Genomic DNA, 27,761 nt, shown 5'->3' with positions numbered 1-27,761 from the left:
TAATGGAACATTTCAATGACATCAGAGGGTCAGGAAAGGTCTGTCTCCGCCCAACCCTGTGTTTATTTTCTGTGGGGAAAGGGGCAGGGTTCTGGAGTGAGCGTGCACCTCCCATGGAGGAAGCTCCTTCAGCTATTTCCCTTTCCCAAACCTTGGCTCAGGAACAGCCAGTCCAACCGGAGGAGCCATGGGAGACAGGAATGGCACTCCTTTGAGCCACACCCTCACTACCCCACTGCCTGCACTCAGGTGGCGGTAGGGGCAGGAAGGGGCTGTTGCTTCCAGATTGCCTCTCAACAGCCTTCCGGTAGAGGTAAAGGGAAGATACGGGGAAGAAACAGGTAGGTGACCAGAGATAGTTTGTAAGCTTTCTCTTGGGAGAGGTGTTAGGCCCTGAGAGCCCTGGCCTCAGCTGTCACCCTTGAACCTAATTAAACGGGGCCCACCCAAAGTCACACAACCAGCAACTGGCCCAGGGCCTGGAGGGAGGAGGGTATTTTTGAGGCTGTTTGAGGCAGAAGTTAGGCCTCCCACTTCCCCAACCCCCTTAACTGTAGGAAAGATGCCCATCATGACCCCAGACAGCTTTCTGGGCTAAAGACCTGCAATCTGGGGACAGAGCAGTGAGAAGCCCATGGCATCAAGAGTGCAAGCCCTGCCTGTCTGTGTTCCAGGCTCCAGTAAAGCTGCCATTGCTTTTGTAGTTTCTGGGGGCACAGAGGTGCTCACCAGGCTTCACAGGGACCTTCCGTCGTCTCACTCCTCTGCCCTTGGTTCTATTAGCACCCCAGTGCCTCTGGTCTTAGAAGGGTTCTGTGTGTTTTCTTAAAAACGAACCTTTCTTTGACCTCAGAGCAAGAGGTACTTGAGGACCACCTCCTCTGTATCTTTCAGGGACAGCTAGAGCCGTACACACGGAAGGCGTCCACAGCACACAGAGATGAAAGCAGTGTGGTTCCAACTATGGGTCACAACCTGGTGGTGGGTCATGAGATCCATTTAGAGAGTCATGACCAGCATCTTAAAAAAACAGAATACAATAAATAGAAAGTATCAGAGTGCATGCACATAGCAGGGATAAGTATTGTCCCATGAAACTTTTGTTTCAGTTATCTCACAACAAAAAATGTATTTCTTGCTGTGTGTCTTACTGAACCCCTGGTTCAGAGCACTGGTTAAGACATAGACTCACAAATACATAAAGAAAGTCTGCCTGCTCTGTGTCAGGCACTATGCTAGATCCAAAATGAATAATACAGTCTTAATCCATCTTCTGGTGGGGAAGTCTGTAAGCAAACTATCTGCAAGAAATGATGCTAAGTGCTCTGAGAGAGTACGTAGGAGGCTATAAAGCTCTGGCTTGAGAGTGGGTATCTGGGAGGGCTTCCCAGAGGAGGTGATGCAGTCAGAGTTCTTAGCAAGAAAAGACAGTGACCAAAAAAAAAAAAGAAAGGACAGTGACTAGGTTCTGGTATCTCCTCCATCTTATAGATAGGAAAGGAACTAGGTGAAGTGTCAAGATTCAAGTCTTAAAGTCAAAAGAGAACTTCTAGGGAGTTCCCTGGCAGTCCAGTGGGAGTCAGTGCTTTCACTGCCGTGGGCCCAGTTTCAGTCCCTGGTCCGGAAACTAGGATCCCGCAAGCTGCGTGGCGTGGCCAAAAATAAATAAATAGATAAATAAAAAGACAACTTCTAGTCCTGCCTCCTCTTCTTAACAAGCTGTGAGACCTTAGGTGAGTCAGTTAACCTTTCCAAACCCTGTTTCCTCATCTACAAAATGGGCATATCTGCTCTGTCAGCCTCGAAGCAATAAGAGATCAAATGTGACAGAAAATGTATGTGAAAAGTACTTTGTAAACTATAAAAGGGGGAGGGATTGTCTCTATGGAGGAGGAAAATTACAGTGTAGAGAGGTGAAGTGTCCTGCCCAACACTACAGAGTGGGATGGGAGGGGTGGGGGGGAGCAGGTACCCCTCAATCCTCAGTCCTCAGCTCCTGCCTGCACTCCCCCCTCCTCCCACCGCAGCAGCTTAACTACCCCACTAGAGGGTGGGGGGAGGGCCCCAAAAGGCCCCCTAGCAACCTATTAAAGATTTACCTCAAAAATCCTTTTCTATTCATGACCTTTTGACCTTCTGACAAAGATGGGAGGTAAATATGTGAGAACTCCTCCCTTTCCCCTTCTGTTAATGAATTAGGATCTACCCAAACTCAGTGTTTAAAGTTACATAAGCATCATTCAGATCTGTACCAGCTACTTTCATTTTGGAAAAACTGCATTTCCATTAAAATGGTGTTATATAAAAAGGTTTTATGTATGTATGTGTAGGAACAGAAGGAACAGGTACACGTGAGCACTGTGAAGGCACACAGGCACATACACATCACAACCTCACCTGTCCTTATGGGGAGCAGGTGTTTGATAGTTCCTGGTGAGTTAAGATGTGACCCGCTTGCTTGTCCTCCAACCCCCAGTGAGACCTGGTGCATGTTGGGCAATGGGAACTGCAGCAGGAAGGCCATCAGCTGCCCCCACCCCCCCAGGGACCAGAAAAATCCTGACCTTCCTGAAAGTTCCTTCCTTGGCAGGGTGAGCTCCATTGAATCATAAACTACGGGGGTTGGAAGTAGCTCAGAAGTCACCCAGTGCAATCTCACTGGACAATAGTCTCACCAGCCTTGACGTGAACAGCTCCCTTTCTCCCAAGGCAGCCCGTGTCACCTTTGGACAGCTGTAGCTCACTGGAAAAGACCTGATACTGAGCTGAAACCTGCCCTTCTGGAGCTCCCACTTCTTGGGAACAAATGTATATCCCTCACCTAGTATCTTGAGCCGGAGGCTCACGAGAGCCCAGGAGCGAAGGGTGCCTGGGGCCTAAAAGCAAGGAGGGAGGGCAGCAAGAGTCCACAGAGCTGAAGCTCTACCCTTAAAGACCTCTATCCATCTAAACTGAGGCTGGGATTGTGAGGGAGGGGGAGCGAGGCGGGCAGGGCTGGATTGGGAGGAGGGGAAGAAAGCGGGGGAAGACTTGAATGGGAATAAGTGAGTGGCTTTGAGCAAAGCTTGGCTCCTTAGGTCTCATTTGAAGTGGGGCGGGGGGGGTCAGACCATCCCGAGGTCAGTTACAGCTCTCATTCTCTGAGGTCCTGAGTCCGCCTACACACACACATATCCCTTTCAGGGTTCGATGGTTGTACTCTTATGTGAAACAGTGGGTCCACAATTCGAGCGCCAAATAGGAAGTAAAACAACTGTCCGAACCCTCTCTCTCATCCTGGCCCGACGTGAGTTAGGCTTCGCGGCTTGCTCGGTTACCGGAAGGGCGGAACCATTCTACCTTACCCACGTAGAACTGCACAGACGGGAACACCCCAGCACAAAGTAGGGAAACGTGAGCTTTGGAGTGTCCTTTTAAGTAGTTGGGAAGGGGGTGTGGCCGAGGAGGCTGGGAGGCCTCAGCCCGGTGAGGGGGGGGAGTGGCCCGGGGGCGTGGCCGTAGCGTCTGGAATGTTGTTGGGTCCTCGCACCGCATAGTAAGGAGGGGTCACGCCCCTTTTCTCGGAGGGGGCCAATCGGAACGCCGGAGCGGTTTCAAGTCTCCCCTGCCAGCCTGCCCGCCCGCTACCCCACCCCCCTCGGGGATTCGCTTTTTCCGTAAAAAAATTGCAAAGCTCCGGATGTTCCGCAACCCGGGCCGCTCACAGGTGGAGGATCCCGGGGCCTATGACGGTGCTTCGGAGCGGGAGGCGCCAGCGGGCTGTAGAGAGGCCGGGTTGAGATCCTGGAGGCGCGCGGGGGTGGGCGCTGCAGCCGCGGGTTGTTTATCTGGAGTACGGAGGGGAGGGGGGAGCCTGGAAACCGCCCCGTGTCCCATTTCCTCCTCTTGTTTTCGCTCCGGATTCTCCATGTTGGACCCAAACTGAGGAGCCCGGAGCTGCCGCCGGGGGATCGGGGCCGGGGGCAACCGGGGGAGCCGTTGCCCGGGCCTCCCGCTCTCCGTACAGGCCGCCTCCCTTCCCGGCCCAGGGGAGGAACAAGAGCAGGGATGTGAACAGCAGTGGGAGTCCGAGTCTCGGGAGCCGGAGCCGGAGCGGGCCCCCGCCCAGGCCCCCCAGCCCAGCCCAGCCCAGCCTGTGCGCCCGCGCGTCCTCCCGCCCAGCCAGCCCGGGCCCGCGGGATTGTTAGATGGAACACGGCTCCATCATCACCCAGGCGCGGAGGGAAGACGCCCTGGTGCTCACCAAGCAAGGTAGGGGCAGCAACTTCCCAAAACTTTGCGTCGCCCCCGGGCGGGGAGGGGGCTAGTACAGCCCAGAACCCGAGTCTCGGCCCCAGATCTCCCGGGGCTCAGAGTGGGGGATTCCCCCCGACCCCCTACTCCATCCGCCTCTGCGACCTGGTGCGCACCCAGGCCCCGGGGAGGGTTGCGCGGGGCCCCGGGCTCCCAGCGCCCGAGGGGGAGGGGCGTCATCCGCGCAGCTGTCACTCTGTCCTGCACTCCCTCCCCCCGGGCAGAGAGACAGAGGGGTAAGCGCTCGTAGCGCGAGTCCACTCGCGCCCATCCTCTCCAGAGTTGGGGGGTGGGGTCGTCACTTTCCCGCACCAGAGCGCGCGGCTGCCCCAGGACCGCGGGGAGAGAGGTGGGGAGGGGAGGGGAACGAGGGGGTCCCGGACGAGCCCGAGCTAGAATGGAGCCGGGACTGGAGTCCAGCACTTCCCAGCCCCCACCCCTCCCGCCCCCAAGCCCGAGGTTGCTCAGGCAGTGGTCGGTGACGGCGTCCGGCGGGACTTGGGACCAAGTTCACCGCCCGGAGGCGGGGGCGGCCGCGGTGGGGGAGGGGCCGAGCTCTGGCTGACCGGACTTGGTCCGCGCGCGGCCCTGCGCTCGGCCTGGGACCTCGGCGCGCGGGACTCTGGCCCGGACGCCTCCTGCCTCTTTCGCTGAGCAAACAAGCGCGACCCCGAGGCCGGGCCGGAGCCCCTCCCTGCCCCGGTGCGCTTCCCCGGGGCCGCCGCCGCACACACAGAGCCGCGTTTGTTTAGCCCGAGATTGGTGTCCCTGGTTATATAATTCGCCGGATGGCATCAGACCCGGCGTGTTTCTGAATCGCGCCGCGAAAAAGTGCGAGTTCTTCGTGGGCAGCGGCTCGCGGCCCCCGCCTTCCCACGAGGGGGGTCGCGGGCCCTCTCGGGGGCGGATTTGGGGACCGGAGGGTGATGAGGCCGAGGCCTCTCCTGGGGGCGGGGGAAAGGTTGAGGCCTGAGGGTGGAATCTCTGAGTTTGGTCACGGTGGAGGCCCCGAAACTCTTTTCCCCTCCCCCACGTTCTTCTTCGGGGCCTTGAGGAATGTGTCTAAAATAGTGGACAGAATTTCCGCGGGGAGTAAGGACTAGCGTTTTTTTTCTGGAGAACTTCCCAGACTGGGGCCACCTGGCCTGAGGCTGGGGAGATCACGCTCTTGGGCCCAAATTCGGAGCGTCCCTGCCCTTCCCCTCAACGCCCCCAGAAGAGGGCAAGAAGGGCCAGTGCTGCACTTGAACATATTGCGGCCTAGAGCCTGCGGGGGGGCCCAGCTGTGGAGCCTGGGTATAGCCCCACATCCCCGTATTTGGCAACATTAGTCAGCAGATCATTTATTTCAGGGGTTCCCGGTCCCAAGGAGCTCCCCCAACTTGCCTAGGGGCAAACGGGCTGGCCTGGTGGTTTCAGCCATTCCCTAATTCCCCGGTGCAATGGGGGGGGAGGGGGGCGGCAGGGTGTAGTGTGTGTTTCCTGCATCGCTGGCCCTACTTTCAATAAGCCTTGCCTGCTCAGATCCCAACCCCCGCAAAAGACCCTGACCCGATGCTCTCCTGACTGCATCACTAACCAGGCTACAACTTCACCCCTCTACTGCCTGCTCAGCTGTGCTGAGGGCTGAAGAAGGGAGGCTTTCTGTGTTTATAACTTAACTTCGGACTCTTCCCGCTCTCTTCCTAACCTCATCTCAGGAAGGGACTCCAAGTGCTAGCCAGAAATGAAGAAATGTGGATGTGGAAGGATTCCAGAGGGGGCAGTGTTGATGAGAAGGGAAAGAAGAGTCCTGAGCTTCCCTACTCTGGTCCTCTCCTCCTGGTGGGGCTCAGGAGGGTGCCTTCCCAGTGAGGGGACCACACCAGGAATGAGGGAAAGCTGGACTTCTGAAGGGACAGCTTACAAATCAGAGTTGGAAGTTTCATCCACCAGGGCAAGTGGTAGGGAACAGAATAGATGACAGTAGAAGGCAAGCAGCTGGCTTCTTGACAGTGTTCAGCTGCTGATGTTGGTTGGATTTTTCTTAGAGTTATGTTTTTCGTTTTTTGTGTGGTTTGTCCTTCAGACTTATCCCTGGAGGAATCTGAATTCTCAAGCGGACAGCTTGGGGTTCTCTTTCCCCCCTGTGTAATTTGACTGCATTCCAGAGAAGACATACTTTCTTCCTAGGCTGCTTGGGCATCCAGCAACCAGCAAACCAACTTTCTGAATCCCTCATCACTTACAAACAAATCCTGAATCTTTAAAAAAATAAAATAAAATAAAATAAAAGTAGGGGTGGGGAGCAGATGTTTTATTTAGCTCCTTTGGAGTTCCGTGCCCTCTCCCCTCCCCACAGTGTCCCACTTCTAGGCTCTGCCTCCCTTTGGAAAAAGGGGAAGGAGTACTGAGGCAGTTTATTAATCAGTAAATTTCTAGAAAAATACAAACTGCTCCTAGCATGGGCGGTTTTTTAGTGCAGTTGTTTGCCATTGCAGGTTTTTTTTTTCTTCTTTTTTAGCATTTTGTTCTGGGAGCTTTAAGGCTGGCTGGGTGTGTTGATGATTCAAAAGTAATTATAGTAGGGGAAGCAGAACAAACAAAGTTGCTGAAAGCATTGATGATAAAAGGACCCAAATTGGATCATCTTCCCAAACAGAAGGGTGAAATGGCTTCCTGGTACAGCAAGGATAGGGGTATGTACGATACCAAAGTAAAAGAGAAAAGTTAATATCAGTGTGGCCAGAAAATGGCCATTTATTGCAGCCCCATACGAGGGTGTCGCCCCATTGCTGGGAGATTGTGCCTCGGGCTTCGAGGGTAGATGGGGAGAAACCAGGGAAGTGGGCCCACCTTATAACCTCCCCGTGTGAAATGAGAGGGCGGAGGCAAGTTCCTCCAGAGCTTGAGTGACCCACAGCCCCTCTGGGGGAGTTGGGACCTGTTTTGTTTTGTGAGGCCTGAGCCCCTTCCTTTCAGGGAGTGGATGATGATGCCTTGAGTTGTCTTTTCACATGTAGAACTGAACAACAGGCTCTGGTAACTGAGCACCCCTAAGAATTAGGCAGGTGGCAGGTTTTTCTAACTCTTGCTTTCTCCCCATAAGGGAGAAATTCTGCCTCTCTCTCTCATGTAAAAGCTTAAACACCTTTCGCTGTGGTTGTAGCTAGGCCCTTACCTTGAAAAGTTTAGACCAAGTCTCAGCCTCCCTGGGGCTTTCCTCCTTAGCTTGTTCTGTGAGCATCCAGGGTGTGTGTGCGCAGCTGGCTCCTCCCGCCCCACTGGAGCCTCTCCCCTCCCTGCGCAGCCTCAGCCTTGGCCTCTGTGGCTGCTGAGTCTCGCCCCTCTGTCTCCTTTGGAGTTGTTCCCCCATCTTGGAGTGAGGTAGGGGCTTGTGTGGTGAATTAAGCTTGTGTTTGCTCTCTCCCGAAGCAACCCAAGGGAGCCCTGCTAACTCAGCAACAACGTTTGTAAATGCCCACCATCCCGGGACTGGGAGTTCGCAGTTCTGCTGCTGAGTTTAACTTGCAGAGCTTGCAATGGACCAGGACTCAGGAAGTGCTGTGAAAACCCCTTGAGAGACGGCAAGGGGTGGTAGTGTCCCTGAATCCTGTCTCCTCCTTCTCAACTATAGGGGTCTTAAAGAAACTGGGTGGAAGAGAGGTCCCGTTTCATGCTCTCGGTGGGACCTTCCAAATCCCTCATGAACACGGACTTTGTTAAAACGGTAAATACGATAGAAGTCACATTTCTAGCCAAGGTGAGTTGATGCTCCCAGCCTTTCTGTGGAAAATTAATACATGTGTTCATAACTAAGCAAGAGAAAGACAATACGTATTTATATGTAAGTATATATCTCTTCCCCTTCTCCTCAACTTTCTTCCTCCTAGCTTTTGGGTAAGTTGGGTTATTATCTTTTATTACCATCTTGGGAAGTTTGTCTCTCAGGGTGAAGAGGGGATTGGGGGGCAGGGGCAGCAGTTAGAAGTGTTCAGAAGAATTGCTCCAGGAGCAAAATTGGTTGCCTCAGGCCTGGATGCAAATCCCTATTTGCAGTGAGACTTGACAAATCACTTTACTGTGCTGGGTGACTTATCTATAAAATAGGAGTATCGGTCTCTACCCTTCTCCAATGCCTTGTACTTAGCAGATAATTGATAGATGTTAATGTCCTTCCTTTTTAGACAGCTAGACCACCACTCCGGTTCTCCTCCATTCCCCCAAGGACATAGTGCAAACAGCACACAGTCATGTGGGTTTTATTGTTAAAGACAGGTGGCCGGGGGTCAGAGGGGACACTAATGTGAGGGCTTAGGCCTTCTGGAAGAATCACCCTTTGAGACTGACAAACAGCCTTGCTGCACAGACCCTTTCTTTGTGCCCCTGTTACATAGGATGGGGTTTTATGCGAGTAGCATGTGCCTTGGGGCTTTTGCCATCCTGCCTGGCGCCTGGGCATCTGGGATGGGAGGAGGCCGGGGAGCCACGCACCTCCTATGAAGAGTCTCTGAAGTCTAAACCTTGTGAGCAGTTGCTCGGCCCCTCAGAAGTGGATGTAATGAAGACTTGAGACAACTGTGTGCTGCGTTCTCTTACCGTCTGCATTTGTTTTGAGAGTTAAAGAACCCAGTGAGATTCAGATTTCTTTAAGGAATGCTAGTAACAAGGAAAGAAAAAGAAGCTGGGATTTTGAAGAGAAATAGATGTTCTTAAGCTATGTCTTTGCTGCTGTGGTTTTGGGGTATAACCTTGAGAAAGCACAAACTCAGCATTAAATTGCTTTTCACCCTGTCTCAGGCCAGCCAGCTCGGGAAGCACAGAATTAACTCACTTGTCCTGCTGACACTGGGTTGGGTGTGGCTCTGTCATGATTCCCTCCCTCTTCTGAAATGGAGGAATAGTTCCCAACTGGGATGCAGATGAGCTTATTAACGTGCAAATCTTATGAAGGAACTAGTAGAAATCAAAGTGGAGAAGTTGACTTAGAACTTGAAGCCTCTCTGGACCAGAGGCCAAATAGAACAGAGTTTCTTTGTCTGGCAGAGTGCCCAGCCCTTCAGGTCTGAGTGTGCCTGCACCAGGTCTGTTATTACAGAATGGGTACTCCAGCGAGCACATGGCCTTCTGGGCAGGAGGTGCAAGGATGTCCTGTTTTATATTCGTCAGCTGTTCTAAGGGTTATAGCCTTAAACCCGATCTCTCAGTGGACCTGCTGGCATTTCCTTTCTTTTCCCAGGTGCGCCGTCCTCCCCTCCCACCCTGCCCCCCACCCCAAATCAGGCTTTGCTCTTATTCTCTCTTTATTCACTACCTTCTTTTTCTCTCTTGACATATGAATAGTTTTCGCATCCTGTAGAATTTGCTCTTTCCCACCCACACAGTTCTCAGGGAACAAATGTGGCCCCAACCCCAATGAGAGCCAAGCAGATTCATGGGAAGGCTCAGAGCACATACCGCTGGTGTGTGGAAGTGCCTTCCCAGGACGTGGGTCCCAGCTCTTCTGCCTCCATGGCAGAATGGGGCTAGGGCTCCTCCTTCCCAGGAACAGGGACCTGCAGGAAGAGACAGGAGGCTTGGGTGTTTTGCCTTGTGACGGATTAGAGCGAGTGCCCCTAGAAAGGAAAATCAGGCTCTGGGGTGCAAGTCCCCTGAGACCTGCAGAGACATTGAGCCAGTGAGATGTGGTGGGGAAAGGGGCCACGGGGACTCTGGCTGAATCACCCTCCAGTCCTGCAGGGGTTAGTCAGGGACCACTGGCAACCTTTAGACATTGGCTCCCAGCCAGGGACACACATCAGAAACTCCTGTGACACTTACTAAAAATACAGACCCCACCTGGGTCTTAACTGAATCAGAGCATGAGCAGGTGGGCCGGGCATCCGTGTGTTCCAAATGCTCCCTGTGATTCTGACAGGTGTCCCTGGAGAAGAGCCAGGTGAGCGCAGCATCGGCCCCAGCTGCCTGTTTAGCCCTGAGCAGGAAGAGTCCCTGGAGGGATCCAGTTTTCCTGTTTGTTAAAGATCCTGCGGCTCCTAAAGGGGAGTCCAAAAGTTTTCTGAGTGTGAATGGACAGAGTCGTGATCCCCACTTACCAGTAATGATCACGTGATATTTATAGAGCACTCACTGTGGGGCAGGCACTGCCCTAGCCTTTTATATCTATTGATAGTGTCTCACTTGAGCCTCACAATGACGTTGTGAGATAGGAATGATCCCCACTTGACAAGTGAGGAAAACCTCCGCTGAGAAACCCCAAGCACCTTGTCCACAGGAACGTGGCTGGTTCGTGTCAGCTAGGACTGGCTCAGAGTCAAACCTAACGCTGACCCGCACTGCCTCTCATTCGCGTTGTGCATTCCACTTTTTAGAGTGCCTGTTCAAGCTTTCAGGGGATCTGAAGCCACCTTGTAAGACACCATGCAGTGTAGACCTTTTCTGATCGGCCTGCGAGGAAACAACCCAGGGTGGTGGTGCCTTAGGTGAGACCACAAGGCTGCTTGAGAGGCTGAAGTGGGGCAAGAGCCAGGCTTCCTGACTCCAGCTCAGTGCTCTCTCAGCGGACACACCTATACTGGTGGGCTGGTCCCAGATGCAGCTGGGGTGTGGGAGGAGTAGGTGAGTGACCCTGTAGGTGGGACAGACTCCCTGGCAGGCTGCTTCCATTCCTTCTGCAGGGGCCAGCCATGAGAGGAAGGACGGAAGGAACCGGTTGGCCACCCTCAACGAGCGCGCACGTGTGTGTGTGTGTGTGTGTGTGTGTGTGTGTGTGTGTGTGAGAGAGTGTGTGTGACTGGGATTGGTTTTTGTGGAGTCCTGGAAAAGGCCATTTCCCAGGATTGACCCTGCCACTACTCCTCTGTGACCTCTGGAATGAGAAGAAATCTCTGTGCTCTCTTTCACTGTGAACATTTTGAGATTGAGAGTGAGTGAGATAAAGGTATGAAAGTGCTTTGTACTGAATGACTAGCAGCTGAGATTTACTGAGCGTTTTACTAGGGTCAGGACACACCCAGACCGCATTGTAATTCTCACAGCTCTATGTAATATAGGTAATGTTAGTCTTTCCATTTTACAGATGAAGAAACTGAGGCCCAAGGCCACACACCTTATATGTGGCAGAGCCAGGATTTAAGCCTAAGTCCATGGCACCTATGTAACCACTCTGTTGTTCACTGGTCAGAGGAGAGACGGTTGAGGGTCCCTTGCTTTGTCCCGAGCTTTCGTTCTTCTTCCTCCATCTCACTCTCATGCATATGTCACCTAAAGCAGGCTTCTTAGCTGGAGAGGAAAGAGGCACTAGATTCTTCAGGTCTTCCACCAGACCCAAGCATTTCAGGAATCGGGCAGAGAACCAAGTCAGGGGCTGAAACAGCCACTAAGAGGGTGTTTGTGTCCTGCTGGCAGGTTTCTTTTAGCCTCCCGGCCTCCCACAGGGCCTTGCTCCGCACCTCCTTAGGGGGAGCGGGAGGCTCAAGGCGGGCAAGTATGGCTTCCAGTCCCCCACAATGACATCTCTGCTCTAGCAGGCATTGCATACAGTAAAACAAGGGCAGGGTCCAGCCCTTTGGGTTTTCCTGGATGGCATCTCAGGTCTATCCCTGCTGCTGCTGTGAGCAGATCACTTCAGATCACTTCCTGACATCCACCAAGAGCACTCTGGTGTGGGGCTGGGGGCTGAGCCTGCTGCTGACGTATCCGTGAGGAAATTGCTCTGGTCCAGGGCCTGTTGCTGCTTCTGGGAACCCACCCCCAACCCCAGCATGTTTCTAAAATATGTTACAGCTGCCCAGGTGGGTGTTCTGCCAATAACTCTTTTAAAGGCTGATTTGGAAATTGACAGAGTATCTTGATCCTGTTTTAGAAGTTGCTAGGGATCCCGTGCTTCCAAAACTTAGTGCTTCTTGAGGGAATGTCCTGAAGTTGAGGCCCTATGTTGAGATCAGTGACGACTGCTGGAGGGGCAGGGAAAAGGCAGGCTAGGCAGTGAGTGACCGGGTCCCCCACCCTCACCCCACAAGTGGCATTAAGGACCCAGGACTGAAAGAAGCCCTCCTCTCTTAGAAGACAGGTAGAGGCAGGGAGCTGTCCTGTCCAGGGAAGGGGAACTAATGGAGACGTCTGCGTAGGTAGGACGGCCTGGCTGCTGGTCGCAGGGAGGGTGCTAGTGTAGAACATGCTGGTGTGAGCCAAACAACATGGCTAAAACTACTTTTTAAAAGTCCATGCTGGGCTTCCCTGGTGGCGCAGTGGTTGAGAGTCCGCCTGCCAATGCGGAGGACACGGGTTCGTGTCCTGGTCCGGGAAGATCCCACATGCCGCGGAGCGGCTGGGCCCGTGAGCCATGGCCGCTGAGCCTGCGCGTCCAGAGCCTGTGCTCCGCAACGGGAGAGGCCACAACAGTGAGAGGCCCACGTACCGCAAAAAAAAAAAAAAAAAAAAAAAAGTCCACGATGTCAACTTCACAGCTGCTTTCTGGAACTTCAGGAACTGGTGCCGAGCTGGGTGAGGCCCCCCTGCGTTGTCACCTGAAGAGAGCAGTGTCAGCAGTTGCGCACTGTGGAAACTGGTACACCCTGCCTCTGGCTTCCAGTCTTTCCTGTGTGGCGGATGTCTAGGCATCTCTCACCTTCTTGTTCCCCTGCTGACTCACCTGATGGTCCAAGAGTCCTTCTGTCCACCTGGCGCTTTAGGGCCTGTCCTTAGCCAAGGCACAGATGCCCCTTGCTGAGGACCTGGGAGGACTCCTCTCCACGGGGAGCCCCAATCACATGCATCTTGGCTGCAAGGCCCAGGCAGCTGGCCAAGAAAGGCTAGAAATGCTCCAAATACTCTCCTTCCTCCAAAAGCTGAGGGGAGGGAGGCCCCTCCGGGAGGCCATTTTATAGTGATAGCCAGACTAAATCCTTTGCTGTGGGGGGAATGAGAGATGGTGGAGAAAGAAGTACTCTGAGAGATGAACCAAGAAAGCATCCTTCTACATGAATGGGCTTGTTAAAATCCGACAGCCTGAGAGCTTGCCTTCTGCCGAATCCCAGGCGGATGTGTGAGGAGTTCCTTTGCTGGGACACAAAGCTGTGTTGTTGGCAACAGTGATATCTCAACCTGACCTTCAGAAGAAGATTAAAAATAGTGTTGTCCAGGCAAAGCCAGTCTTCATCTGTGTGTGCGCGCATGTGTGTGTACACGCATACATGTATGCGCACAGGCTCCTTGAGAGTCAGAGGCAAATAGTATCCCCACCTGGTGCCTCTTGGGGGCCAGTGATGGTGGACACAAGGGGAGAGGGCATTCTTTGTCTCAAGTGGAACAACCTCACCTGCTTTCCTGTTACTTGCAGAGACCAGCCAAGGAGTTTGCAACTGGAAAACAAGTTTTGTGGTGAATTTGGGAGAAGGTATAGGGGTGGTTTTGACTTTCTGAAACCTGCTCACGATCAGAGTTCCTCTGGCACCTTTCTCATCTTCTGTTCTTGAGCTTCAACCACATGCTGGGTGGGTGGCCACAGTGTTGCCAAGGAGTGGTCATCTCCCCTTAGATAATGTGAAAATGAGCACGGCATTTAAGTTTAGTCTGCACAGTGTGTTACTGTGTTCAGTCAGAGTGGTCTTGCCGTTATCCCAGTTAACGGATGAGGAAACTAAGGCGCAAAGAGGCTGTGTGGCTGAGTAGTAACTGGCAGAGCCTGGACCCCAGCCCAGGTGATCCTGGGGGGAGGGGGAGGGGGAATACCTCCCACATCCCCACTTCTCTTCACATCCTGCCTCCATAGGAAGCCTCACAGCAGTGAGATGAAGGGGTGGCTTGGCTTCCCTGTTCTCAGCAACCTGCGCACTTTCTTCTTGAGCCAGAGCTCCCCCCGTTAGGTCTGTGCTGGTCCTTTCCGACATTCAGCCCCAAACCAGATGTTCGGAGCCGGGAGAACAGATGCACATCAGTAATGGAGCTTTGTGGTACCCACTGGAATCCTGCCCTCCCTCACTGGGGAAACCTGTGCAATGAAATCCTCACTGGCCTGTAAACCCTCTTGTGCCAGTGTTCGTCTCCCGGGAGGGGCCACTGCCCCTTCCTGTCACACACGGAGGGGTGGGGGTGACCTGCACCTGGCTGTCAGGGACACAGTGCTGAGCGCTGGTTGAAAGGAGTCCTTTGAAAGGCTCTTTGATACGATCCCTCTCTGGGTGTATCCCCTCATCCTTAAACCCCCTCAACAAAGTGGCTCTTGGACCAAAGCTCCTGGTTCACGTTCCTCCCCCCGCACCCACATTGTCCTCTTGATCTCCCAGAGGTATCTGCCAGTCGGAGCAGGTGCAGGGCCGGGGTGGCGGTGAAGGGAGCCTTGTACTATTTCACCCCTTACACCTTTCATGGACTGCCCAAGAGGACAGCAAAGGAGGGGGGCTGGACCCCAAACTGATCCTTCACCAGCCCAGCCTAGAGAGGAGTAGGGCACACACTTGAGAGATCTTAAGAGTGTACCGCCACTTCCCACCTGTTGCAGGAGTAATCGTACACGATGCCTGAGCTGTAGGGGACCCTACAGAGTAGTTGTTAAGAGCCCTGCCTCTGGGTTCAGGCAGATCTGGGTTCACATCCTGGCTCTGCTGTCCTACTACCCGTGTAACCTCAAGCAGGTTACTTAAGCTCTCTGTGCTTTGGTTTCCCTTCTGTGAAATGGGGGATTAGTGCTTAGAAATGGGTTTGTAGTGAGGATTAAATGAAGTAATGATGTCAAGTGTCTTGACACAGGCCTGGCCCATCACTGGTGCTCAGTAAACATGATCAAGGCCCAGAAAGACCGAGTGGCTTGCCTCAGGTGCCCAGCTCGTCATAGCCCACTTCCCTGTCCTCGTAAGGGAGGGAGTCTTTCTGTTTCTAACTCTTCTGGGCGGTTGCAGACCAGCGAAGGCTTCCACAGGTCCTGGCTCTGTAGAAGCAACAAAGGCCCTAGAGGCCCCAGAGTTATTCACTCAGCCAGAGTCACGAGCACCTGCTGCTCAGAAGCCAGAGGCCAGTGAATGTACCCAGCTGAGGCCACTGCAGGCCCCGTCAGGAGGCAGCCATGTTAGGGGGAGGCTGAAGAGGCCCTGATGGCCACTGATTGTCAGTGGCAGTGTTTGTAAAGGTGAGGAGGACACACAGCCTGGAGAAGGACTGAGGGAAGTGGGGCCCCAGTGGGGGAGGGGGTAGTGAGGAACACCTGGGGTGCTGACCTTGCTGTTGTGGGTCTGGGGTCCCTTCCCCAGGCGCCACAGCTCTTTGCTCTGCTCTGAGCGCCTGCCCCCGGGGTCAAGGCATCTGTGGTCTCTGAGGCCCAGGGGCTGCCTGGCCGCATTGTGTTTTAAGAAGACCTCATCCCCTGCAGAGTCCGAACCAGCTGAGGAGCGCCCCTGCCCCCTCCCAAGCTCCCTGTCTGAGGCTGGAGCGCTCCTGCCTGTTGGGCCTCCCGCAGGGGGCACCGGCGAGGCCTCTCCACGGCCCCAGCCAGCTGCCCCTTTCAACCCCTGCCTCTCAGGATTACTCAGCCTTCACAGCGTCTGTCACTAAGATGCTGAGTGCGTTCTTGATGGCCTCTCTTCAGGAAAGGCTTGGGCTGTGTGGCCTTTTAAGAAAGGCTCAGTGCCCGGGTTAAGCCTCTGATTGTGGTTCTGCGTGAAGAAACCGTAAACCAAAGGAAAAGGGATGGTTCAGCTTTGGTCTTAGAGCTTTGTGTCAGCGTCTGCTTGCGTCCCTGGGCTCGGAATTGAAGGTGGGCCGGAATTGAAGGTGGGCCGTACAGGCAGGTGGAGAAGCTGTCCTTTCCTTCCGATTTCTGGATAGATTATTCAGAGTAGGAGAGGGTCCGAGGAACCTCTCATCTTGCTGTCTTTAAGTACTGGGCTCTGCTCTCAAGTTTGTCTCCTGGACTCAGGGGCCTTGGGCGAGGCCTCCAACGCAACTTTTTCCTTCAGGGCAAAATCCCCAGTCCCTGGAAATCTTGACTCTTCCAGCAGGGCCAGGAGCTTGAGAGTGATATCCAGGTTTTTAGGCTAATTGCTGGGGAAGCCTGAACATTTTCTAAAAGGTTTCTAATGGTCATACCAGTGTCAAGGGATCTGTCTGACCCAGGGAGGGAAAGGAGAGAGCACTGGACCAGACGGACTGGGGTGCCCAGCCTGCACCTGCAGGAAGCCCTCAGCCTTCCTGTTGAGCCACAGCTGAGTCGGTTGTCCTGGGGCAGTGCTGGCTGCCCTTTGACTGAGGGTCAGCGGCCTCACCTTTGGTCCAGGGAACAGTTTGGTTTTCTCTCCTCCCCAGGGGCTCAGGCAGCCCAGTAACTGGGTGTTTAATGGCTCTCCCATCACCTCTTCTGCCAGAGCCGCCTCCGTGCAGGTACAGCATGTACTCTGAGGACTGAGCCAGGGAGCTTGGCCTTGCTGGGGTGGGGGGCTCACCACATTGCCCCCCCTTTCCCTTCTTAAACCCAACAGCACGGGGAAGGTTATCCTCAGTGCCACGTTCTGTCCCCCCCCCCCCCCCCCCCCGCCTACATAAAGGCAGAGACATTTCTGGCACTTACTTCCCTGCACAGGAGTTTGCCCTGTGCTTTAAAGCCGAGTGGGGTGGATTTCATCCCAAGGCCTGGCCCCCGCCCTGGCCCCCGGAGAGGAGACCTGTGGCTGAGGACCATTCTGGCAGCGGTTGTGCAGCGCCACCTCCTGGCCACAGTACCCATCCTGGCTCCCTGCTCATCCTCAACAGTTGCCGGCACAGTTCCTGTAAAATAAAAGGACCTTGGTGGGGGGAGGGGAGGAAGGCGGTCCAAGAGGGAGGTGTATATACACATATAGCTGATTCACTTCACTGTACAGCAGAAACTAACACAACATTGTAAAGCAGTTATACTCCAATTAAAAAATAATAATAATAAAAGGAACCTGAAAAAGACTTTCCGAAGTCCATTTCTGGTTGATCCTGTAAATGCCTGTAGCTTTTTCTATCAGCTTGGGTTGGCCTTTCTGGGGCTGCCTTGCCAAGCCTTCTATTAAAATGGCTTTGTATTTCCAAAGCCCAAACTGTCAAGGCAGGACTTAGCAGCTGTAGCCGAGAAGCAGGGACATCAACGCAGAACCCAGCGCTGGATGTATGTGTCCCAAGAGAGTGATATGCCTGTGGTCTTTGAGGGGAGGGAGTGTTAAGGAAAGTGACTGGAGTGTGGGATGGACGCAAGGGTGTGAATGAAACTTGTAGTTTCTTGGGGCTGAAGCTGTTCTATTTTCTAGTCTGTTGTTCTAGCCTGGGCTCAGTGCTGCCAACTAACTGATTGAAGGAAGCTGACCTAGAACAGGGCTGTAGCTGCACCGACTTGAAGCGGTCTAGCTCACTCCCTTCTCTAGAATGGGTAGTATTCTGGGAACCGGTGTTGGGGAGGATTTTTGTGAATTACCTTGGAGTGTTCCCTCAGTGTGCTGCTCCCGAAGTAGATTCCATAGCTGGCCCCGCCTCTCAGCGCCCCTTCCCCCCCACGGGACGAAGAGCAAGTTTTCTGCAGTTCACTTCCCAAACCAGGGACTGGGCATTCCTGCTGTTTCTAGTTTACAGAGAAGAGGTTGGAATAAACATGTACATTTCACCATTGACTGTATTTGGTTGTTCGCCAAGCACGTGCCTTGTGCCCCAGTGGAGCTTATAAACTAGAGGGGATACAGCATGGGGGTGGGTATTTGTGGACAGACGCCCTGTAGCTAACGCCTCTGTCGTTCCCTCCACTCTAGGCCTGGTCTCCAAGTCCTCTCCTAAGAAGCCTCGTGGACGTAACATCTTCAAGGCCCTTTTCTGCTGTTTTCGCGCCCAGCATGTTGGCCAGTCAAGCTCCTCCACTGAGCTCTCCGCATACAAGGAGGAAGCCAACACCATTGCTAAGGTAGCTGGATGCAGGGCGGTGTGATGCCAGCAAGGACGGGACTGCTGTGAGCGAGTGGGGGTCCCCGCAGCCACGGCAGGGAGACAGGGCAGCCTTGCCTGAGTTGGAAGATCTGTGGCCCGGAGGAGGCCCTTCCTCTGTCCTTCCCATAGTGGTCCATCTTCTTCCTGTTGATTCCCATTTGTGGTGTGGGCCATCTGGGTGTCCCTGTGGTTTCTGAGGGGCCCCGCGGTCCAGATCCTTCCAGGTTCCAGGAACCGTGCAGGGTGCTTTGCGTAGGTTGTCTCATGTGACCCACAGCAGCCCTGCGAGGAGAGCCACAGGATTCCCCTCACAGACGGAAACTGAGACTCAGAGGGTGTGTGTAGCCGCTGAGTAGTTAATGGTTAATAAGTGGTAGTATCAGGGTTTGAACTCAGATCTCTCTGGTTGTAAGTCCTGTGATTGTTGTTTTTTACTTTTAACTAAGCAAAAATACCTTCCAAGTTACTAGGCTTTCAGGGAACCAAGGAATTGAAATTCTATCACATTCTTGATAACCCCTTCCAGCACTATCACCTGTACCTGTGAGAGACATTTGGAAATGTGTGGGTGTCTTTGATTCTTATAATTACCAGAAGACATGTCTGGCATTTCAGAGGCGGGGGACAGAAATCCTCCTTTCTGCAGTGCCATTTGTACTTCTTTCTGAAACACCAAGGTTTAGCTGTCCTTCCTCTCTTTCAAAACCAGGCTAAAGATACGTACATCAGTGAAAAATCACGTCATTATCCAAAAGGGGACAATGGTTAAATGAAGTACAACATGACGGTATTAACCGAACTATTAATTTTTACTAAGAGTTCACAACAATGTGGAAGAGTATTGAGTTGCAACATTAAGTCAAAAAGCAGAATGCAGGGCTTCCCTGGTGGCGCAGTGGTTGGGAGTCTGCCTGCCAATGCAGGGGACACGGGTTCGTGCCCCGGTCCGGGAAGATCCCACATGCCGCGGAGCGGTCGGGCCCGTGAGCCGTGGCCACTGAGCCTGCGCGTCCGGAGCCTGCGCTCCACAACAGGAAAGGCCACAACAGTGAGAGGCCCGCGTACCCCCCCCCAAAAAAAAAAAAAGCAGAATGCAAAATTATATGTCATGAAGAAAAAAGACTGCTTGCCAAAGCAAGCTTGAAGGAAATGCACTGAAATGCCAACATTAAGTTTTTCTAAGTGCTAGGATTTTAATTTTTCTTCAGGGTTTCCATTAAGATCACTTACTTGTTACATTATAACATTTTACTTATTAGCCCAAGGCGGGAAGAGGCTTTCTGAGCTCTCTGCACTCTACCTCCCCTCACGTTTCAGGACTCACAGTGTGGGCTCACATTGGCTTACTTGTGCTTTGTAGGGGCTCAGTGCACCTCCCCCTAATCTAGGCCCCCAAGGAGGATGGAGAGAACACATGTTCTCAAAGAGCAGCCTGGGTTTCGGGACTAAGCAAGAGGCCAGACCTCCACAGCGAGGAGTTCCGATTTTGATTCTGCCTCTGACTCTGTGTCCCTGCATCAGCTGCTTGAGTCCCCTGTTCCTTGGAGAGGCAATGGCAGCTGAGAACAGGGACACATCCTTCTCCATCCTGCATCAGGCCGAGTGTGGAAAGAAGATTTTGGCCCCTTTCCTGCCCAGCTCTTAAGGAAAGTCACTTTTGTCGTGTCAGAGCTTTCCAGGGGGCTGGGGTCTTGGGGAGAAAATTCCCCTCCAGGCCTAAGTGGGCTTTAGACAACCAGGAAAGGCATTAGTGGGCTGGCACTGACCACCTTCTTTTCTCCCGTAGTCGGATCTGCTCCAGTGTCTCCAGTACCAGTTTTATCAGGTATGTGAATCTCACAGGGTATGGCCTCAGAAGCCCCGACACCCAGTGATACCTTCTAACCCCATGCCCCATGCAGTGAAGCCCTCATTCCTCTGTGTCTGGCTGGCTAACTCCCTGCCCTTGGAAGCTGTTTGTCCCAGATATTTGCTGAGGGCCCACCACGTGCAAGGCATTAGATTGTGCGGGGGACAGCCGGTATCCATCACCAGCTCTGGCCTCCAGCTCCAGTATCCGGATCACTTCACAGTCCCAGGCTGAAGGAAGGAGCTAGCTCAGTCTCTTCTTTCTCTACCTCTTGGCCTTTAAGTGTCCCCTCTCTTGGGTTGAAGTAGGGGGCTTCCATCTCCTCAGTGGGCCCAGCTCTTCCCAGAGTTCTATTGGGGAAAATTAGTCTTTCTTGGTGGCAGATTCAGTAGCCTGGCTCTGGTTTTAGATTCCAGGGACCTGTCTGCTCCCGGAGGTGACAGAGGAAGATCAAGGAAGAATCTGCGTGGTCATTGACTTGGATGAAACCCTTGTGCATAGCTCCTTTAAGGTAACTGGACATCTGGAGCTCTTCTTACACTCGTCCTGGGCTGTCTTGGAAGCCTGACTGCAGGTGCCAGTGAAGTGGCCTAAAGTTGATGATGGAAGAGTGATCAGAAGTAGGAGGGCCGGCCTCTGGCATTTGGCCACAGTCGCATCACATACCTGGAGGCCCCACCAGAGAATGATGTTGAGTGGGAGCCCCTGCTCTCCGCAGTTGCTGACAACAGGCTACAGCTGCCCCCCAGCCCCGTCGCAGCACAGCCACCAGGGCTCTGTACAGGGGTACAAAAGAGGGGTTAAGTCAGCCTTGGGCCATGCCCCTATCCATTTTGTCAGGATGTTTGTTAACTCAAGAAAGCCCAGAGACTGTCTGAGCTCAGGTAGAATTTGCAGGTGGTGGTAAGTAGGGAAAACCAGAAGGGGTGTCGCAGCCTGTACTTGGGTGAGAGCCACTTAGTTGGGACAGCAGGAGCTTCCTAGGGCCTCTGATATCTGTCCCTCCCCACCCCGCCCAGGGGGTGGAGCACTGGCTGTGGCAGGGACTGGGGTGTGGCTGGGCTCTTGTCCCTTCCCACTAGCTGACTCATTAACTCTTCTGCCTTCCAGCCAATCAACAACGCTGACTTCATAGTGCCTGTAGAGATCGAAGGGACCACTCACCAGGTGAGCTGCTGCCAGGCCACGCCCAGCGCAGGAACTCGGGGTCTTCTGCTCCTCGGGGCTTGTGTTCCATCAGTTGATCCTTTCCTGTAACTTCAGCCTCTCTGCTTTTATTGGTAACCTTTCACATTCGAGGCTTTCGCATCTTAAAAAATGCAGCCCCTCATCCCCCTCTAGCTGTCACTTTTTTTCTCTTTGCAGCCAAGCTGTTTAAAATTAAATTATTTAATAGTAGTAATAGCTATCATTTATTTATCTCCCCTGGTCCTACTGAATGTGACCAGCACTGTTATGTGACTTAATACATTTTCTCTAAAGCTGAAGAGTTAATGTATCTGCCTGTTACAGACAAGGAAGTCAGTACTAGCTGTTTTCTCTCCTCCCCTGCCCACCCATTCCATCTAGCCGGTGAATTTCTTTCTCCCCAGAAAAGGCATCTCCTCCTCTGTAAAGCTTTCTCCAATTCCCCTCCCCTTGAGGTCCCTACACTGGATTCTGCCACAATACATACTCAGTACACATCTATCAAACAGCGCTTGAATCTAAATAAGGTGAGGCTGTGGCCCTACACAACCTGCTCAGTAGAGGGTTAAGGATCCTGTGGTGTTGATAGTCAGATAGAAGAGTTACTTGTAGGGAGATGGGGTTTGAGGCTTCCATGGGTGGTCAGCACTATCCTGTGTCCATTAGAAGCTTTCTTCACCCCACCACCCTCCTCCCAGCTGAGGTGCTCTCCCAGTCCCAGTGCTGGACTCTGCACAGCAGCTCTTTACAGTCTAGTTGAGGGTATAGAGAAATATACAGAACCCACAGATTTTTTAAAAAGGCGTATCTTCAAACACTGTGAACTCCTGGCTAACAAGGAGAGGTGTGAATAATGGAAAAGGGATGACATTTACATGAGTGGGGGGTGGGGGTGAGGTGTCTACCTGCAGAAGGTGCGTTTTCAGCAAAGAGTGTTGAGACGATGCCAAGCTTGATGAATAGCCAGGAGGAGGGAGGGACTTGTTGAAGGTTAAAGAAATGGTAAATGAGGGCTTCCCTGGTGGCGCAGTGGTTGAGAGTCCGCCTGCCGATGCAGGGGACCCGGGTTCGTGCCCCTGTCCGGGAAGATCCCACATGCCGCGGAGCGGCTGGGCCCGTGAGCCATGGCCGCTGAGCCTGCGCATCCGGAGCCTGTGCTCCGCAACGGGAGAGGCCACAACAGTGAGAGGCCTGTGTACCGCCAAAAAAAAAGAAATGGTAAATGAAAGGAGGCCCGGTTGTGGCTACCTGGAGCAGAGGGTTCCTGCAGCAGAGCTGGGAGGGGTCTGGTGAGTCGATGGCCAGTCCAGGCCGTCTCCAGGAGGGAGAGTCATGGCAGGCACATACACTTGAGCAGGGAGTGAGCTGGATGAAAAGAACTTTGAAGGAGTGGTTCCAGTAGCCCCTGTGTAGGCTGGCTGAGAGGAGAACACCTGGATGGAGACAGGGAAGCAACAGACAGCAGGCCCATGAGGGACATGCGGCCAGTGAAGCTTTTAGGCCATAATGTGCAAGGTTATGAAAGGTGGACACCAGGGTTAGGGGTGGCTGTCAGGGGCAAGCACAAAATGGGGGCGTCACTAGAGCGAGATGCTGCAGGGTGTCAGATCTGTGGTCACTGAGGGGAAAAAGTCACTTTCCCCTGGTGCATTTCAGAGAAGCTCTGCGAGGGCATGAGGTTTCAGGAAGTATCTGCGACCCTGCCTGATGGGGTCCTGGACTAACTGTCCTGTCAGAGCCAAGGACAGGAAACTCCCACAGAGGCTGTGGCTGGATTCAAGTAATCCAGGATAGGCTATTTCCATCTGTGAGGCCTATTCTTGATTACTTGTTTCTGGAGGCAGCTGATGGTTCGCCGCCGGAAACAGATGGCTCCTGGGACATTAGGTGTTTTTGTTTCTTCCTGAGCTGGGTCAAGGTTGGGACCACTGAGCCGGCAGAAGCCTGGTGAGGAGGTGACGCTCGTGCCCTGGTCTGCGGGGCAGAAGGCTTCCAGCCAGGTGGTCCCAGAGGCTGGGGTGTGGGAGTCCAGACAGAGTAAGGTCTGAACCGACTTACTGCTCTTTGTGTAGGTGGTGATGGTGACCGATGCCGTGAGGCTTCACCCTCGTAGGGATGCCTCCAACAAGCCTTTCTGCTTTTCCTCAGGTGTACGTGCTCAAGAGGCCTTACGTGGATGAGTTCCTGAGACGAATGGGGGAACTCTTTGAATGTGTTCTCTTCACTGCCAGCCTAGCCAAGGTACCTGGGGGCAGGAGGGGAGTAAAGAACTGGGAGCAGGTGTGGCAGCTCCTTGCAGGTCACAGGATGCCACGGGGAAACCAGGACTGCATCCAAACAAAAAGCTTCTGCTCTCTTCTCAGTATGCTGACCCTGTGACGGATCTGCTGGACAGGTGTGGGGTGTTCCGGGCCCGCCTGTTCCGTGAGTCCTGTGTGTTTCACCAGGGCTGCTATGTCAAGGACCTCAGCCGCCTGGGAAGGGACCTGAGGAAAACCCTCATTCTGGACAACTCGCCTGCTTCTTACATCTTCCACCCAGAGAATGCAGTGAGTGGTCCAGATACACCCATATTGCAGGGATTGGGAGAGTCCCTGCCCTGGAAGGAGGAGGGAGAAGGGGATGGTGGTGGAACCATGGGCTTTACCAGAGGAGAGCACCACCCCAGGTGGACCAGCCAGCCTCCGGGGGTCTGGGGCAAGGGAGGGAAGCAGTGGCGGTCGGGAGACTTAACGCTGCCTTTTCCCTCTCCAGGTGCCTGTGCAGTCTTGGTTTGATGACATGGCAGACACTGAGTTGCTGAACCTGATCCCAATCTTTGAGGAGCTGAGCGCAGCAGAGGATGTCTACACCAGCCTTGGGCAGCTGCGGGCCCCTTAGCCTTCCCTGCTGCCAAGCAATGGCCATCCCAGTAGGGGACTTTCCTACACTGTGCCTTTATGATCAGCCTGACAGAGCGGAATCTGGAGCATCTCACCAAATGAGACCTGGAAATAGAAGTGATTGCAAAGAGCTTTAGGACAGGTTAGATGCTGAGTGGGCAGATATCAGACCAGCGATACCAGAGCTGCCTGCTCCCTGAGTTGGGTTCCCGAGATGTGAGTAAGTGTATTTGTGTGTGTGTGTGTGTGTGTGTGTGTGTGTGTGTGTATGAGTGTGTCTTGCCTTCAACTGTGGTCCCGGGATAGAAGTGTTTCAGGTTGGGGGAGAAAGTGAATGATCAAGACTCTCCCCAAGTTAGTTTGTCTCCTCTCCTGTCACCCTGAGAGCCACCGAGCTCTATAGGGATGAAGACCATTGAAGGCTCCGTCGCCAAACCTATGGCCTTTCCTCAGCATTGTAAGGCTTATGCCACGGAGAAAGGTAGGGTCAGAGGCTGCCTTCGGGTGCCCCAGGCACACATCTTCCTGAAGCCTTTCTCTCGCCAAATGCTGCAGACAGAAAGACGACACTTCTGGGGAGATGAAAGCTTGTATCCAGAACTGGTAGCCCCAGTGGCCATCAGGTCCTGTGGCCCAAGGGCTGCACTAGCCTCTGGCCGAGTGCCTGGCTCGGGCTCTTTCTGTGTCTCCCCAAGGCTTGGGTGCCAGGCCTGCCTTCCTCACCACCTAGCCATAGTCTTGAACCTGTGGGGAAGGAGGTCTTCTCCCTGCCCTGGAAGAGGACAGATAACTGATTTCCGTTCTTTTGACTCTGTTTTAAAATTCTCTTTCGAAATATGGAGTGTTGGGCTGTTTTGTTTCTGACAGAGCTACAGCCCTGGGCCTGAGGTGAACGTGGGAGGCCCTGGTGGTGCAGGGAAGAGGAGAATCCCAAGGGCATGAGTGTGTGTGTCCCCTTGGCTTGTAGGTCAGCTGGGCTCGGGATGTGTCCCGAAGTCTGCTCTTCAGGCATTCTGTGCTGGTGCTGCCACAGGGACTTTGTCCCCAAGCCTGGGAAGGGCGCTCTGGGTCCCACCCACCTGTTTCTTGGGCAGGGCTCTTTTCTCTCGTGTCTTCCCCCAGGGCCAGGTGTCTTCGTCCTTCCTGGCTGTTGCTTTTTCTCTCCAGGGTCTCAGGCACTCCTGCGTTTCCTGGGCTGAGGGGCTGGGTGTTCTCACCGTTTAGTTTGCCAACGTAACGCACGTGCCTCCTGCCAATGGTAACAGGTGTGAGTGAGCTCTTCACACACCTGCGCTTTGCGTGTCTCTTTGCTTTCAAAGTTTCTTAATAGTGAATGCTTTAAAAAATAAGTCACACAAAGGAAGTTTCCCCAGGATGGAAAACAAAAGGGGAAGTGCTGCTGTAATTGGGAGCACAAGGGATCCCCTAGAGGGAGCCCCACTTCAGCATCACTGCCTTAGCCATGGCCTCCCCTCCCTCCGTCGGGCGGGAGGGGGTTCCTATCCCCCTCTCTGTTTTCCCTGGAGGCAGATGTCACAAAGCATTTGTAAGTTGCTTCAGGTGCAAGAACACTGCCCACTCAGGACTTATCCCCATTATCCTTTTCAGACTGGCCACACACTAGGGCAGTGTGAGGAGCTAGCCGGGACCAGGTGGTGGAGCAGCAGCGTGGCGTTCTGAGCGCCTAGCATCCTTCTCTAGCATTGTGATGCCACCTCCCCTCCTTGTCCCAAGGTTGTGAGGCTTTGTCTTTCCCTTTGGTGTCACATGAGTAGAACAGGGTCCCCAAAGCCCATGTGATCATTTCCCAGGCATCATTCCCTGGTGCCTGTGGGATCCTGCTTCATGCAGGTAGGGGAAGAGGGCTCCAGGGCTGGCCGGGAGCGACACCTCCTGAAGGAAAGTGGGAGCTTCTGATTCTAAGGCCCTGGCCTAGGCCTCTATCCTAATATTGCAGGAGGGGCCTCTCTCCCAAGCCCCATCCTAAGGATTAGCCCTTGGGCCAAGTCTGCCATGGGGTCCAGCTATGCTTTTCTGACTAAATAAGCAATAAGAGGCTCTAAGCTGATCCAGTTCCGAGGCCCCTTTCTGCCCTGCTTTGGGTCTCCTTGCCTCCAGGTGAAGGAAGAGCTGGTGCCACCCGCTTTCCTATCAGACTTGTCCAGGTGTTCCAAGGGACTCATGACCAGAGCCCAGGATGGCTTGGTGGGAGTGTCCCCACTGCTTCTGCATGAAGCCTGGCTCCATAGGCCTCGTTCTCGCCAGAACCCTGCCCTGCCCCCATGCAGTTCCTCACCGGAAATGCCACACCCCCACTCACCCTCTCCTCCCTTCCCTGGAGAGGCAGCTCAGCCAAATAGGTCTAGGCAGGGTCCATCGGTGTGGACCAGAGCCAGCCTGAAGTCATTATGCACCTTCTGGTCTCCAGTTTCACAGTGTGTTAGGGGCAAGAGATGACTGCAAGACGTGCTCCTTAGAGGAATCAGGCCAGACTCAGTTTTGGAGGAAGGCAAGATTGAGAGGGAGCCAGTTCACCCCAGGATCTCTTCCGGGGTTTCCTACCAGCCCTTCCTGTTTGAGGCTGGTCTTCGGGAAGCAATAGGCCACCAGGCCTGGTCGACCCCAGTTCACGCCGTGCCAGGAATCTGCCCACCTGCCAGGTTCAGTTCTTTAAGGTGCCTCTTCAGGGACACAGTGTGTCTCTCTGATTGGGCTTCTAAATCAAAAGCCTGATGTTCGTGTCCCTCTCATAGGGGGAGCTTTGGACACAGGACCGGTTTGGAAAGGGTCAGGTAAGAGTTTCCACTCTGCACATTGTAGAGGGGACACTCTGTAGGTCCATGGGTCCCTTACTATAGCGAGGTTGAGTAAATTTGCCTTCAGTTAACCTGGGACCTTCTGTTTAATTCCCTCCTGCCTCCCAAAGATTTTGACCATTTTACAAATTCACCTCTGTTAACAGTGGCCCAGAAACTTCTCTGTGCTAAAAGCATGGGAAGTCTAAAGGCAGTCATTCCCTGGGAAATGGATCCCGTCCTGTTTTGCTACCCCTACCCTGTTCATGAGGCCTCATTCAATAAGGCAACCCCCCCGTAAGGCTGTCCTGTATCCCATGTCCCAGAAAGGTCAAGTGTCTGTGGAAAGTAAGCCTGTTTTCCCCTTCAGGTTTTCAGTCGGTTACTTGCCACTACTGTCCCTCAGTCGCCTTTTTTGTAAAATGGGGTTTTAGTTTTGTCCTTTTATTTTAATACTGGTAAATACTTGCATTCAAGCAGGGGAGGGAAGGCAGGGGTCTGGCCCCCTGCACCATTCCTTTACTGCTGTGGGGTTTGCCCCTGGAGCAGACCCTCCTCTTTGCGCCCCGTGAGCTTCTTTGCTTGTAGTATCTCAGATTTTACATGTTCCACGTCGTGCCACGTAACCCCCTTCAAGATACCGTTTGGAGGGTGGGGGAGATCTGCTTCCCAATGTGACTGGGCTGTGGGGTTCTGACTACCTTGCTCACAGGTTCATGGTTTGATAAACTTGTATTCAAAAACTTGAAATGTAGGACGCCATTAAGTGTCTGTTTATATTTTTGGAATATTTGTACTACTTACAATTAATGAATAAAAGTGGGTTTAAAAAACCCATCCGTGAATGGG

At 53.5% G+C, this 27,761-nt stretch overlaps 2 protein-coding genes across 6 annotated transcripts in view; one reads left to right on the top strand and one right to left on the bottom strand.

Annotated features, from left to right (window-relative positions):
- On the top strand, window positions 1-27,761 carry CTDSP2 (CTD small phosphatase 2). 2 transcript variants are annotated; one of them, XM_027106833.1, is made up of 9 exons: window positions 2,697-2,865; window positions 3,184-4,251; window positions 18,027-18,175; window positions 19,985-20,023; window positions 20,457-20,558; window positions 21,158-21,214; window positions 23,384-23,476; window positions 23,599-23,784; window positions 23,990-27,761. In XM_027106833.1, exons 2-9 carry the CDS (start codon window positions 4,188-4,190, stop codon window positions 24,113-24,115), a joined length of 816 nt encoding a protein of 271 aa, XP_026962634.1. In that variant the 5' UTR covers window positions 2,697-2,865; window positions 3,184-4,187; the 3' UTR covers window positions 24,116-27,761. The 2 variants fall into 2 exon arrangements, with proteins under 2 accessions (XP_026962633.1, XP_026962634.1); XM_027106832.1 differs by lacking the exons at window positions 2,697-2,865; window positions 3,184-4,251 and adding an exon at window positions 1-319.
- The window catches only part of TSFM (Ts translation elongation factor, mitochondrial), a 37,177-nt gene continuing 28,782 nt past the window's right edge, over window positions 19,367-27,761 (bottom strand). Inside the window, exons 6-8 of one of the 4 annotated variants that reach the window (XR_003432848.1) lie at window positions 22,484-22,668; window positions 21,212-21,417; window positions 19,367-20,823 (exon numbers count right to left, since the gene is read on the bottom strand). Coding sequence is in view for 1 of the 4 variants with exons in the window: in XM_027106828.1 (XP_026962629.1) it covers window positions 21,385-21,417; window positions 22,484-22,668 (218 nt within the window). In the remaining 3 variants the exon portion in view is untranslated. Of the gene's footprint in view, window positions 21,418-22,483; window positions 22,669-27,761 lie in introns of all 4 variants that reach the window. The other 3 variants (XR_003432849.1, XR_003432850.1, XM_027106828.1) reach the window with 3 other exon arrangements.

Source organism: Aethalodelphis obliquidens, unplaced genomic scaffold (genome assembly GCF_003676395.1).
Source record: "Aethalodelphis obliquidens isolate GAN/ISIS:26980383/991018 unplaced genomic scaffold, ASM367639v1 scaffold8, whole genome shotgun sequence".
Lineage (NCBI taxonomy): Eukaryota > Metazoa > Chordata > Mammalia > Artiodactyla > Delphinidae > Aethalodelphis > Aethalodelphis obliquidens.
The sequence above is the reverse complement of the archived record's forward strand: the minus strand, read 5'-3'. Positions and strand labels throughout refer to the sequence as shown.

Bases quoted from the DNA above. Each gene is read 5' to 3' on its own strand.
- CTDSP2 (XM_027106832.1), top strand. From the start codon at position 16: ATGACATCAGAGGGTCAGGAAAGGTCTGTCTCCGCCCAACCCTGTGTT. The intron at 18,176-19,984 runs GTAGCTGGATGC...TTTCTCCCGTAG, and splicing joins AAGCCAACACCATTGCTAAG to TCGGATCTGCTCCAGTGTCT. The intron at 20,559-21,157 runs GTAACTGGACAT...TCTGCCTTCCAG, and splicing joins TTGTGCATAGCTCCTTTAAG to CCAATCAACAACGCTGACTT.